The 14,128-nt window shown below is 45.7% G+C and overlaps 1 protein-coding gene across 1 annotated transcript in view; it reads right to left on the bottom strand.

Moving 5' to 3' along the window:
- Positions 1 to 724: 724 nt before the first annotated feature.
- Positions 725 to 14,128, bottom strand: part of SCGN (secretagogin, EF-hand calcium binding protein) — a 30,651-nt gene continuing 17,247 nt past the window's right edge. The window contains exons 7-11 of the mRNA XM_049830501.1: positions 5,428 to 5,483; positions 3,889 to 3,934; positions 3,717 to 3,776; positions 2,977 to 3,045; positions 725 to 1,417 (exon numbers count right to left, since the gene is read on the bottom strand). Of these exons, the coding sequence (XP_049686458.1) occupies positions 1,289 to 1,417; positions 2,977 to 3,045; positions 3,717 to 3,776; positions 3,889 to 3,934; positions 5,428 to 5,483 (360 nt within the window). The 3' untranslated portion in view covers positions 725 to 1,288. The remainder of the gene's footprint in view (positions 1,418 to 2,976; positions 3,046 to 3,716; positions 3,777 to 3,888; positions 3,935 to 5,427; positions 5,484 to 14,128) is intronic.

The following is a 14,128-nucleotide window of genomic DNA, read 5'->3' as shown; positions in this document are numbered from 1 at the left end:
CATAATTATTTTGGCCCATAAGTCACATCATATTGCAGGTACGATGTAAAGATGGTTGGTGATGCATTTAGCACTTGTTCTTATTATCAGTGTAAATAGAAAATAAGCACATCCCTAAAGTTGTGTATGCTCTTAAGCATTTTATTGACTCATGTCTCCATCTCTATTTGTGTCGACAGAAGGTAATTTCTGATTAATTTTTTATAAAACAGAGTATAAAAGGAGTGTTTCATTGTACCCTCTTCTGCAAAGAACATAACCAGAAAGACACTTGTAGTGTCAAATCTGGGCCTCTCATCTGTCGGAGACATAAATGCTGAAATGTGTGGGAATTTTGCCAACAACCCTTCCTCCACAGTTTTCTCTTCAGAAATGAAGAAAGGATCATTTGGACATGATAGTGTAGGTGTGGCACTTTCCAAAAAACCAGTCAAAGCCTTTGGAATAGGGAAATACAGGCACAAATGATGCTGCTGCCATTAGGCTCCAGGACCACACTCATGGCCCGGGAGTGATAGGTAGCTTTAAGTTCAATACAGGTTAAAAGTCTTTACTAAATCTTACAGATTTAAAAAACTAAGCATGTGCTTAAGAGCTTTGCTCTAATCAGGCTTCTGTCCTTCCAGTTTTTCAGTTTATGGAAAACTTGTATATTGTTTCAGTTTGGGTTGGAAGAAAGGCTGATAGGCATCACAAAACCTCTTGCCATTTAACGTGTTTTACGTAAAATGGCTACAATGTATGGTCTGCCAGTCTGCGGCAGATGGCTTTCCGTACATAACAGATAAACTCCAATCTTAATGAATTTCTGTAATTGCCATTTTTTATTTCTGCACATATACACTGTCATCCATCCACTATTTTAAATGCACAAACAAAGCACGATGCTCACCAAAGGACTGACTTCACACGTAAGGCGACCATCAGAAACACCTAGCAGCCACGCTCCGAGAGCACCAACATGGCATTTTTAAGGACATGCTTGTCCCTATCCTAGGGGGTGGGCAGGGCAGCATTTTGTGGGGAGCAGGAGAAGAAAAGCAACCCTTTTTCTGAGCAGCTGGTGTGCTCGTGGGCAGAGACATTGCTAAGGGGACCCACAAGCGGTGGCAGCAAGCGAACACCACAAAGGGACTGGTGGACCGGGGATGCTCTCCGTGCGAATCCCAGTCTGACATGGCTTTGTGCAGCCACTGTCCCCACCACTCGCACGGCAGCACGGACACACTTCTACGAGGAGCAGCAAGCAAATCTCACGAGGGAAACACAACCACGAGCACCCTCCTGGCTACGGGTTCATTTTAAGCCCGAGACACAAAGCCAGTTCGGATTTCTGAATTTTCCCATCCTTGTTCACGTCACAGTGGTTGAGCAGGATCTGGCGGAACTTGTCCAGGTCCACCCCACTAATGCTGGGCTGCAGGCAAAAGAGAAAAATGTGGCTCAGAGAGAAAACAGCTCTGGATTTCCCCAGCCCTGTAAAGCAGCAGGCTGTGCAGCGGCTGGGACATCCACCCATGGAGGAGTGACCAAACAGCCTGACCCCACATCAGCTCATACAAGGTGGGGAAGTGAACAGAGAATGGGCTGCAAAAACAGAAGAGGTATGGGACTGTGAGTAACTGAAAGGAAATGCAACGTGACTTTTGTGCTTAGTCAAGGCCATCAGTATCTGATCCGTATCAAACAAAAGTCTGCAGAAAGTTGTTCAATACAGATCCCTGCACTACTGGACCTGTGCTTTCCTCTGGTTTCCTCTCTCAAACCTGCTACGTGAGGAGTGATGCGGCATTTCTGTCAGCAGGCTACTATTTCACAGGCTAGCCAGCAACTTAAAAATACCTTTAGTGGATCAAACAAATGCTAAAGACATACTTTACAGGCTATATTGTCTCTGTATGCTCCTAATGCTGTACCACTTCCTCTGCTTCCCAGTTTCTCAGGAGGAGACCAAATTCCCATGCACAGCTTGCAGTGCCCAAGGACGATGGCAATGAAGGGAAGTACAACCTTTGCTTCTTTGAACACACATGCATAGAGCACAAATCCAACCTCCTGCCTGTCCTCACACTCTTCCCTACACACCACGTGGCTATAATGTACATACACATGCAGCCATCAGCACGCAGCTGCAGTCTCTGCTCTCCGCTAAATGGACATGGGAACGCAGGCATCTCTGCGCCGGGTCACATCGTGTAGAAATGCACCAGCTCAGGCTCAGGGGGAGCCAAAGACCAGACTATATTTACATCAAAAGCTCTATCTCAGACTGTATCTGGAAACTCGAGGTAATCCAATGCAGACTGATTCTGCTGTCTCTGAGAAACTGGTGACACACAGGGCATGGTGCTCTTGATTAGAGGTAGAGCTCAAGTCATTTTCAAGTGTAGCCCTTTCTTTACTGAAAGGGTTGTGAGGCATTGGAACAGGCTGCCCAGGGAAGTGGTGGAGTCACCATCCCTGGAGGTGTTCAAAAAATGAGTAGACAAGGCACTTCAGGACATGGTTTAGTGGGCATGGCTGATGGTTGGACTTGATGATCTTAAAGGTATTTTTCAACCTAAACTATTCTATGATTCTGTGATTCTATGATGATCTAATAAACCATGAGGTCAAGCTGGTGAGGACCATATCCTCAGGGAAAACAGAAGAAAGGACTTCTGATGGCTGATCCATGTCGACACAGTTTGTGATGCTGTAACATCTGCCTAATTCATAGTGTGAGCTAGAATGGACCTTTCTTAAACACAGTTGCTGCATGAAGGTGTATTAATTTGTCAGGCAGAATTTCTGTGATATGGTGAAGTGCTCTATAGTGTTTATGCTGAGACCATGACATTCATTTCTGCTGCTGATCCAAGTGAAATTTGACTCTGTGTTCTCACTAGTCTCTCTATTTACATAACTTTACCAAAACCAAGCACCTTCGTCTCGGAAATATAAGGTATTAGTAAATAGAAAGAGCCATGAAGCTACCTTGACCAGTTCCATCATGTCTTTGACAAACCCATCCACTTCTGGGCCTTCAAGTGCTCCTGTTTTACTCTAAAAGATGGAATAAACATCAAAACACTCCAGTAAGTCAAAACCGCAATGTTTACCGCTCAGTAGGTCCACCTGGTCACTGAGCTCTATACCACTAAGATCCCTTCCTTTTTCCCCAACCATCTCTTCCCCTCAAACGGGAGCAACATCTCCCACCATTTTGTGAGGCTTGCTGATCACCACCACCCTGAGGGAATTACGAGACTGTCCGAAGCGGCACCGAATTGCTGTTTTCTAACAGGCAGATGGGTGGTCATGTCTGCCCTGGGCCAGATGCCCTAAATAACCCTTGGTTCAGTACTGGAAGGGGTTTTATTTCTCAAGGTGGTGGTGATGCAGGTCCCAAACTGCCCAAGACTGCTAGAGCTAAAGCCACCACCCCTCCACAGCCCTCGCGTCTCCTGCAGAGAGATACCGCTAATGCAGCAGTGTCGGCCGTGGCAATGGCGAAAGTCAAAACGGGTCCTTTGCCAGGAGGTCTCTGACCATCGCTCCCCTCTGTCCCCACCTTATCCCCCAGTCTGGTGCCTGGGCCCCTCTGGTCCATGGGCTCGGGCACAGCTGCGGCTCCCGAGTGACCCCACAGCACCCCGCGGGAGGAAGAAGTCTGAGCAGCGTATGCTAAATCTGTGTCATTTAAAGACCCCGAGGGAACAGCCTCTGGGACTCACAACATCATAGTGTGCAAAGATCTTCTCAAAATCTCTCCTCCTTTCTTCCGTGCTGCAAGCCTGCATGTGGAGAGGACAAGCAAATGAAAAAAAGAAAAAGATTCAAGTCTGGGCCCAGGTTATCTTAGCTGAGAGAGATGGGAACAATGCATCATAAAACTGAGCTACTTACATCCATTTTAAATTGAAGAAGGAAATTTTCCTGGAGTGCCAGAATCCTGAATGGAGAGATTTAAATTACAATCCTTCCGCTTTATCATCTGCACACAAACTATTCTGAACTCTTTTGGTTCGTAAAGCAAAGGGAATTTAGATTATAGGCCTTTAAAAAAGAAAATCGCTTGCGGGGTTATTTATGGAGGGCTGTTACAGGAACACACGCTTCCCTCCCTGTCTGACTGGGAATGGCAGCGCCCTTTGGCTCGCTGCAAATGTGTCTCTTAGCACTATGGCTTCTCCCAGAGCATTTCTGGTGCTCCAGCCCAATGGAGGTGGTCAGCCTCCAAAGCAAGAGCTACCAGACAATCATTGCTTGTAACTGGATTGTTGTGCTGCCCTAAAGGAAAGAGTAATTTATCACTCTCTGTTGGAGGGAGAATTGGTGGTTGTAAAAGTAAAGGACAAAGTAATACTGGCCTGAGCACTGGGACCAGCCAAATTCCTCTCCTTTCCCCTCCTCCCTCCCAAAGCCCCTCATAGCACCGATAAAATCTTTTTTCTCTCCAGCTGCTCTGCTGACCCCAAGGGGTTTAGAGCCTGTGGCACAGGGCATGCTGAGCTGTGTTCACATGCTGAAGGGTTTCAGGTATGAGAAATGCGCTCAGACCAGAGGGGAGCCTCAGCCGCCCTGGGTAATGGGCCTGTAGGGAACCATATTTAAGAGGAAAACGCAAGGGCAAACCCCTTTATTCTCCATTCTGCCTCTAGTTCTCTCTCTCTTCATATAGTCAGTGGTCAAAGGGAACTGCCACATGCACTGCAGTTATTTGTGCTGGCATTCGTTGTGATCCCAAGCAGAAAGTAACAGTGGCAAACCAGCACCCGTCTCCTCTCATCCCCCAAACCAGTGTTTTAAGACTGTACCTGCATGTTTAAAGTCCCATCCAGTCACTGCATGTACATTTACAGACAGAGGCATACTCTCTATCTGTATGCAGTGAAAATCCCATAAAAGCCTCTGAGGTATCAAGGACAGAAAAGAGACAGAGGCCCGTGACTGAGTCCCCAGCTTCATTCACAAGCGTCTTCACCTTGTCTTTCCAAATACTTTCTTACTGCCATTGGCAAACTCCTTTGTGGTGCCACTTTTATTTCTCAAACAAGCAGAAAAATTCTTTGCAGTCCCTGCTGCACATAATGATGTGAAATAAATGCACATCTGTGACCCTGCTGAAGGGGATTGTCATCCTTTTGGAGAAATGGTGTCACTGCCTGCTTCATCGCGTCCTGAGGAGCATCGCAGAAGTAGCACGGGTCATGCCAGAGGGTGTTGGTGATGCACAAACAGGTCCTGGCATTGCTCAGTGTCACCGGCTCTAGGTTCTCAGGCTATTGTGATGGGGACCATATGTTAGTGACCTGAGATACCTACATCAGAGCACCCGATTTAATTTGAAAGGAGGTAGGATTCAAATGCCCACAGGGAGATCATCACCTTGCCTGGATCTGCCATTGTGACCTAAAAAACCCCATCAATATTATTAAAGCCTACCTTGCCAGGTCATTCAGGTCCAGCCGTCCATCTTTGTTTTTGTCAAAGATTTTCATCTAAAAATCAAGAAGACAGAGATAAAATAGATAGGCCATGAGGAAAGCACACGTACAAAAAAGCCAACATACATTTTGCTCTGCCCTGTGCCCTCACCTCTGCTTGCTCGGGGTGCTTTGCCTGAGCCTCGGCCAGCACGGCGTCCTCTGCTAACACCGGGTGCAAGGGTGGCCCAAGAGCACAGCAAAACCCTCCTGCCTTCTGACAGCAAAAACCCAAGCAATCAAATACCAGCACCGCTCCCTTCCCTCCTTACGCGGGGATAAAGGCAGGTCTCCAGCAAACACCTTAAGAAACTAAATACTGGCCTTGCCACGGCCCCTGAAAAAAAATGCCGAAAAAAGGGGGTGGACTTCCGAACACTTCCAGCTTGGCTCCATCCTTATCTTTGACTGTTGCTGTGGCTACCGAGCAGCTGAGGTGCAAATGTCACCTTCTGATAGACACTCAGGTCAGGGTTTTATGCTGTTAAAGCCAGTGGGCTTTGCTTGGCTCAAAGCCTGCCATCGGAGAGTGCCAAGACTAGGAAGATGGTTCAGGCTGCCAATGTCAAGAGGTTAATCTGTGCAAATGAATATAAAACTTCTCCTTTCCTTAATAGTACCTTTTCCTTAATATGATCTTTTTGATGAGTCACCACCAGAAATTATTTATTTATTTATTGTATTTGGTACTGTGTTTCTCTGCAAGGCACAAAAATGAGTCTGTTACAGGGAAAGAAGGGGAGAAGTTTAATGAGTTGCAAACCCGAAAAACTCATGGCTCAAAGTTCTAGAAAAATGAAGCTGGGGAAGAAGATTAATATTCTACCGAGACAGGTTGCCATCCTTTGCCAGATACTCAGTAATGGAATATGCATTAATCTTACCTTGATAAATCTCATTTGCTTATTTAGTGGTTATAAGTAATCAGGTCAGTACAAATCTTTGGTGTAATTGCACACGTGCTAGAGAAGGCCCATACCAGTCCCTATCTCAGGAGGCTTGGAGGGAGAGGACCATCCGCTATGACACAGCCTGAACACGTGGGAGCCAGCAGCAGGTCCCAAGCACCTCCCAGCAGTGAAAACAGGACAGAGCCGGAGACTTGCATCAGGAGAGATAGTATCTGGAGAGCTGCTGTTTCTCAGGGAGACCTTGCCCGTTTTGTCAGCGCTGCCTCCTCCCTGCCCCTTGCTCAAAGGCAGGCAGCTATGCTGAGGACAGGGAGTCTCTGGTAACCCTTTATTGGACTGCGTTTAGGTTAAGATTCTGCGACAGGATTTTATTGCATTCATTATTCTAAGTGCTTTACACCACTGAGGGTTGATGGGATTTTTGAAGAGCACTCGGTGTGGGCTCACTTTTCCTCCCATTGAAAGACACTATAAAACTCCTATAAACGATTGAAGGCCCATATTGAGATCTTTGGAAAAATGACATCCTGATAGTCATGTGAGTGTTCAGTGGCACAAGAAAAGCCACTTTTCTGTCTCACTGGCCTCTGCCGAGCACGCACTCTGTGCAGAGCCACTAAATGACAGAAGAAAGGCTTCTGAATCTCTTTTGCTCTAGAGCGGGAGAGATGAATAAAGCTGCCGAGCTATCCTAAGCACTTCTCTCAGGCTGCATCAGTCCAAGTTGTCCCTCTCCAGCTTATCTAACTTTTTCCATCCTGTCTTCTGCCCCATCAGTTATCCCACTGCAATATGGGACTTTTCCCTGCTCTCTGCTGGGGCCACAATGGGGCAAGGCTGGAGGAAGGGATGGGAGCAGGAGCTGCCTTTGCTGGTGCCACTGAGAGGAGAAACGTCCTTGCAATGACAGCCTCCTGCTGCCATCAGAGAGAAACCTGAGCTTTCAGAGCTTGGCTGATAAAGAAGCTATTCGGCAGGCAATAGAAAATGGTTAATGTTCCTTCTAGAAATAACTCATCCCAGATAAGATTTTAAAAGCCTCTCTCCAAATGGGACACCACTGCCTAAGCTGATTTTGTTTGTTGTGTGAGGAGAGAGGGAGATACCCCTGCTAGTTCACTTTTGAAGACCTTCCGCCGCAGATGGCTTTGCAACATCCAGCTTACACTATTAGTCTGAAAAATACTCCATAGACTATTGGTGCTAGAGAAAGCACCAACAATTGAGTGGTGGGAATACCATAGTCCCTTGGCTCTACAGTAACTTAAGTGCTTTTGAAAGTGTCGCTCTAAATCCCTTCTCTTAGGCCACCGAGGAGCTTAGTTACATGTTCTGTAGGAAGTCACCATAAAGCAGGGCGCCTGGTGCGGTGGGAGAGGGCAGCGTTTGGTGGGATGCACGGGGAGAAGTTCTTTGCTGCCCAGGACAAGGCAGCTCCGGCCAAAGGCACTAGTCTTTTCTTCATGCAAAGATACAACGTCCTTACCAACACACACTAAAACTTACCGCCTTTAGCAGTCTTTGAACTTCACCCAGATTCTCCTACACATTTCTGAGTTCCTGAAAGTGTTTTTTATTTTCTTGCATTTTCTGACCGTGGTGGCAGCTTCTGAGACCGGGCCAGATCTGGTGGTTCCCAATCCAAGAGGAAGACTTAGGGCCCATTTTTCATTTCATGTAGGCCTGAGACAAGCCATGAGTCACTTTTTCAGTGAAACATCTCAAGTCTCATCTCCTTTTCCACAGAATAAATAAATAAGCACCCTAGCACAGCTGTTCTTGGGACTTTGAGTGTCCCACCTGCCCTGCATCTGCTGTACTTTGTGGGTGCAGCACGTTTTCACAGTTTTAGAAGTCACAAATAGCCAGGAGGCTGAAGAGCTAATCTAGGCTAGATCAGAGGTGATGACATAGATGTGAACGTCTTTCTGCTGCATTACCAATTTTCTGAGCCGGTGGTTTTCAACTCTATCCATTTCTGAACCCTTTACAGTATTCCAGCAATAGCGCAGATCCCATTAAAACACATTTAACTGCAGAGATAATATTTTCCTTAGTGGATTGCTTAATGAAAAGCCACATCCCCAGTCAACTGGCTTAGTTTGCACCCTTTCTTTGAGCTTAACATTAAACTTTCAGTGGCTGACCATGTCTACTTAACAGCTAACCAGCTCCCCTCTCCGACCTCCTACACTCAGCTCTGCTTTTGCAATACCAAGAGAGAATCTTTGTGTTTTCAAGTTGTTTGGCCTTTTTCTACAACAAGTATCCTGAATAAATTTTTCAAACGTATGCAATATTTTGATTATCCATACCAGTCAACAGAGAGAAAATAAAAGTCTGGTTGGAAGAGCTAGGCTGAGCTAATTCTTATCCAGTGACTTCCATATGAAAGATGGAAAACATGTAGGGAAGATGGACTAGCGTTCACTGAATTAGTTAAGGTACCACAGCTAATAAGATAGACCTAATCCTATTAGCTGGACAACTGGAGCTCATGCATGCCCACTACATGGCAATCTTGGGCTGCATTACTCCGGAAAAGCCTGGGGAAATGTTTATTAATTAAACTTTCAAATTTCAAGCACGCGAGTGTTTGATCTGATCTGCTAATTGTGTACGTAAGCACGCAAAGAATGACAGAGGGTACCCACCCCGTGTGACAAAGCGTACGTCATGGGAGACGTTATGAGATTGTTTCTAATTTAAACTTTTGCCTTTACACACCATCTTGATGTGTTAAACTTAATGGATTTTCAGTTTACACTCTTGAAAGCTATATTTATGCTGCCAGGCTGATATGAAACATCTCCATGTGGTTAAGGATAAGGTCTGGCATGTTTAAATAGCACTCCGTTTTACTAAAAGCTTTGTTACATCTAGCAGTATACTTTATAAAATGATGCATTTATTTTACTGTCAAGCTACCCCGTGTTTTAAAGTGTTTGCACAAATTAATTCACTGACGTTTTAATGGTAGTGCACTGGGGAAGCCTTAGTTCTATTTGTTTGAATGTAGTCCATGCACTCAGGCAGACAGAGCATAAGTAAAAGCCGGGTTTGCAAAATAAAAGTTGTTACATCTTGGGTTTTTAAGAGCAAAATCAAAACTGCCATTGGCTTTGGATTCAGCAAAGGAAATACCTCTGCTTTTCCAGTCTGGTGTTGTAAAGAAGGCCACTGAAACACCATGATATGACAAACACATGCGTGCTTTGAAGAGCAAGATTATAAATCTGAATTATTTTCCGTGACAGAGATAAGGAAGGAAGTAAACAACTAAAATAAATAGTTCTGCCATCCCTGGACTCACTAAAACCTGCTTTTAAACCTTCTCTGGTTCTGGTTCTCTGTGTGTAATAAAGTGGTTTATCCCTCAGGTGGGACACGGAAAGAGTCGGCTCTTGCCTGACCTCCTCCTCTCACAGATATGTACCTTGGGGGCACCTATACCCGACAGCTGTAACTAAAATTGGCCAGTGAGTACAAAAGTTATTAAGGGTGTATAAAGACAGGCACGTGCTCGAGCTGCAGGACTGCCTATGGTTTCTTTCCTTAGGGAAGGACAGGGGCATAAAGGCTTTTGCAGAGCGACAGGAGAACCCTATGGCCAGCAAGTTACCCTCAGGACAAAAACTCAGTGCTCTGCCTGACCAGATTGCCTGTGGAATCTAGATGAGTCGTCTAGTGCAGGATTTCTAAGAGTGTTTTGGTTCCTAAAAGACCAAGGCGTTATCTGCTGGAGTTTTCAAAAGCCTGCAGGCTCCTGAGTTCTGTTGGTTTTGATCTTCAGAAATGAAGTTTCAGCTTTAATGGGATTTTCTGCTTCCCCTGGCTTATGCAGGAGCGAGGGTGGCGCAAACCTGGAGATGACAGCACTGCCAGGATTAAGTCTAGAAGGGAGGCGGGAGGCAGATTTCCCTCCATCGCGTTCATCAGCTGTGTGGGTCCTCTCTATCACACACAGCAAAGCAACAAGAGGAATCGCAGCCCCCCAAAGCCAGGAGGAAGCTCTCCAAGGATGGGGGGGCTCCCATAGATGGTGGCTGGGGTTAGGAGATGTGATGGTTGCAGTGCCAGTGCATCGCTAGAGATGCAGTCTCTTGGGGGCCACGGCATCCTTACGGAGCTACCTGGGAGGGAGGCCAGCATGGACCGCTACCAGGAGAAGGGATGCACAAAGGCTGCTCCCTTAGGCAACCAGTCTTTTAGGCTATACTCCACTCCTGTCGTATTTCTAGAGCTTTGGGAAGCGTGCTCCGTGTGTTAACGAACGTAACGAACTCTGCTTAGGCTTTTGCCAATACAATAAATATTTGTCTTTCCTTTATTACACCATTTCTTTGCTGGTCATAAGAGACTTCATTAACACAGATAAGCTAGCTTGGCCAGTAAGGTGTTAAGGGGCTAAATCACCTGGATTTTCAGTGCTCTGACTTCGATCTCCCTACATAAGTACACCGGCCTTGGCACTGACCCCAGACAGACAGACAGGCTTTCACAGCCAGACGAGTGACTACACTGAGCCTCTAGCATTGCCCTCGCCGCGGGGACAGGCAGCAGCCACAAAAGCACCAGAAATCCCCCCCAAGGTACCGTAAAGGTAGTCCGCAATGCATACTCAAGGACACAGACTGTCTTCAGGGAGAAGTCAACCTGTTCCCCATTGCACTGAGAAGATGAGGAGCCCTCAGCTAGTCTGCTGCAGGCTTGTGTGCTCGGGGTACGTAGCTTAGTCCTCAGGAGAACCTTTGCGGATAAGCACGGCAAAACCCTGGCATCATTCATCACAGCTGGGAGGATTTCTACATTGACTTCTCTGGGGCTAAGATTTCATCCTCAGCCATCTCCATCTACAAACTTTCAAATGCTGTAGTTCATGACCAATGCTTGTTGAATTATTAGTTCACTTACATTATTGCCTCTCTAGAATTTTAGCTTGTGGTAGGCAAAGATGTTATGCTGGTTTGCGGGGGTTTATCCTTTACATTTTGCTAAAATATAATAATGCTCAAGCTAAAGGACTTTCATACGCTCAGTCTGACATTACCAACATAAGGCAATGCAAAAATTGAATGTCAGTGTTGCAGGTGTGACGGTTTCAGCAGTATATATAACTTAATTTGCTGAAGTTTGCCTCAGTAATGACCTTGCCCTGCATGTGGCTACTAGATGTTGGGATTGCAGACTAGAAGTAGCATGCTGCTATCCGGGAAGCTATGAGCTATCAGTGTTTCTATGAACAAGGTAATAGCATATGCCAAGATGCAAAAGTTGAGTGTTCTTACCAAACAAAAAAGGATGAATACTTAATTTCATCTGAAACTATGTCTTAATTCTAGTTCATGTTCTGGCATTTACAATATTCTGCTTAAGTACCCAGCTACGTGCATGCACAGGTATGGAAGCTGTCACTCATGACAAAATGTTGTCAAACACACGTGTGAGCTGGTTAGCCATGGGCTGAAACTTCACCAGGACCCAGAAGCCTAATAATAGCTTGACTTTGGGGGCTGAGGAGAGGTCGGGAGGGATTGGGAAAGGTTGTTAGTACTACTGTCATCCTCCACAGCCTCCTCATCATGAAGCACCAAGGGGGCAAATCTTCGTTTCTCCAGCTTGTGTTACTTCAGGAAGGCAGAATATTCTCACCATGCTCTTAAAAACCTCCATTTTCAGCTATGCCCACCCTTTCTCCCGGAGCACACATTGCAGGACCCCTGGAGCATCTTCTCATGGCCCCGAGAGGCTCAGAGCAATACAAAGCTTCGCTTCAGCCCCCGAGCACCTGCTCTCTGCCACGGCAAGGCGACAAACCTACAGAATCTTTTCAAGGCTTCAGAACTGCACGTGACCCTGCATCTTCTCATGCGAGTGGGTGCATGTAAAGAAATATTAATACGCACTTAATGACTATTAATACAACGCACACATATACATAGGCATGAAAACTAACAAGAACTGTGCCTGCAAAGGGGCTTCCTCAGCACAGGGTTGCTACTTTAATTCCCCCATGAAGAGTCTTGAGAACTCAAATGTTTTTCTTTCGTGACTTTTCCCAGTGGTTTTAGTGCTCTTTAAGATTTGATTTAGCAGACCCACAGCGCTTGTGCAATGCCAACGTGTTCACTACCTGTTTTCTTTCTAGGGGTTCATCACTTGTTCACCAAATCCCTGATCTATATCAGTGTTCTCCGAAGAGAGGATGTCAAGGTCACAAGGAAACAGAATAGCCTCTTAAGAAATGTCTCCTAAGCAACCAGATAAAATGATGTTCCTTTCTAGAGACAACCAATCTCTTCCAAAAGAAATACTTTCTCCCTCTTCCCAGCTTTGTTTTTAATGTGGTGTAAGATCATCCATAGCAGCATAGGTAAGTGGCAAGTATTTAGCATGCCCTGGTGGGTATGATGTCTGCTCACACCTTGCACAAGCTAAAGCTGCAAATACCCAACACAGAATCATAAATTGCCTTTTTTCTTTTCTTTTTTTTTTTTTTTTCCTCATGCCTGGACTAGCCTCTTTAAAATGATAGTTTCTTTTTCCCTTTATCCCTATGTCCAGAAGGCGCTAGGGTCCACTCAGTGTATCAGTAGCTGCTTAAGATGTGTGCAGCTGGCTATGGATGTACAGAAAAGAGAGCAGAGATCTGTAAATTCCTCTGGAGACAGATGGGTTTATAGCTCCTTAGGACACAGCTGATTTCAACTGAATGTTATTACAGTGGCACTTGAAAGCCCTGAGTTGGATAGACAGGCCACCCTGAGAGACCCTGTAGCTGCGTGCAGCAGAAACAGGTCCTTGTCCCAAAGACCTTGGGCTCTAAACAGATAAAAGCGTGGGAGCAAAGTAATGAGGGAGAGAAATACAAGTGTTTCCATTCTGCAGTAAAGGAATTGGTGCTGCTGTTGCTGAAGATACACCAGAAAGTCTGCAAAAGCCTTAGGAATGAGATGTAAGGGCCACTGTTCCCCTGTTTTCCCAGACGGTGGTGATGGTGGCAGAGTCCCGTCAGGATTCTGCACTTCAGCAGCTCCCTGCTCCACATGGAAAGCAGAGAGAAAGCAAAGCGCTCTCATTGCCCTGGGCCTTCACATCGCACCTTTGCTCTTGGCTCCTCGAGTCACTTCTCGCTTTTTAATCCAGCCCTGCAGATGTAAGACTGAATCTTTCTTCCCTACTTATAATTTTTTCCTCCTGCTTCAGATAAGTTCCCATGCACTCACTTCATGAAGCGTATCTGCTACTATAGAGATGCCGTTCATTTGGATACTTTGCTGAGCCGTACAGAATTCATATCCTCTATTTTACTACAGCATATCACAGGGTAAGATTACGTGTGTTGTAATTCCACCCTGCCTTAGCTCTTGGGATCAGGTGTGTTTGTAAACATCCTTGATCTTCAGTTTATAGCAAAGAATCGCAAGGAAAAAAAGTCATCTGCCATATCCTTATTTTCTAATAACCATTAACATCCCTGATTCCTTTGGCATTGCAGCTTTGAACAAACTTTTGTGCTCACGAGCCAGGTTTGCATTTCAGATCATAGATTTCCCCAGATATACAAAGCATCCCTTTTCCCAGATCAAATCTTATCCTGTAACGTAGAGACTAAACTACATCTCTAAAGATACAAAGCCAATCTATAAAAAACCATGGGAATAGAAACCAGACCTCCTGGCTGTCTGCCCTGGGCTGCATTGATATCTAGCTGTGTTAGGGCAGCAGAAATCACAGATCTTCCTTGGG

This window comes from Accipiter gentilis, chromosome 27, assembly GCF_929443795.1.
Source record: "Accipiter gentilis chromosome 27, bAccGen1.1, whole genome shotgun sequence".
Classification (NCBI taxonomy): Eukaryota; Metazoa; Chordata; class Aves; order Accipitriformes; family Accipitridae; genus Astur; species Astur gentilis.
This window is presented reverse-complemented; position numbering and strand designations above follow the sequence as displayed.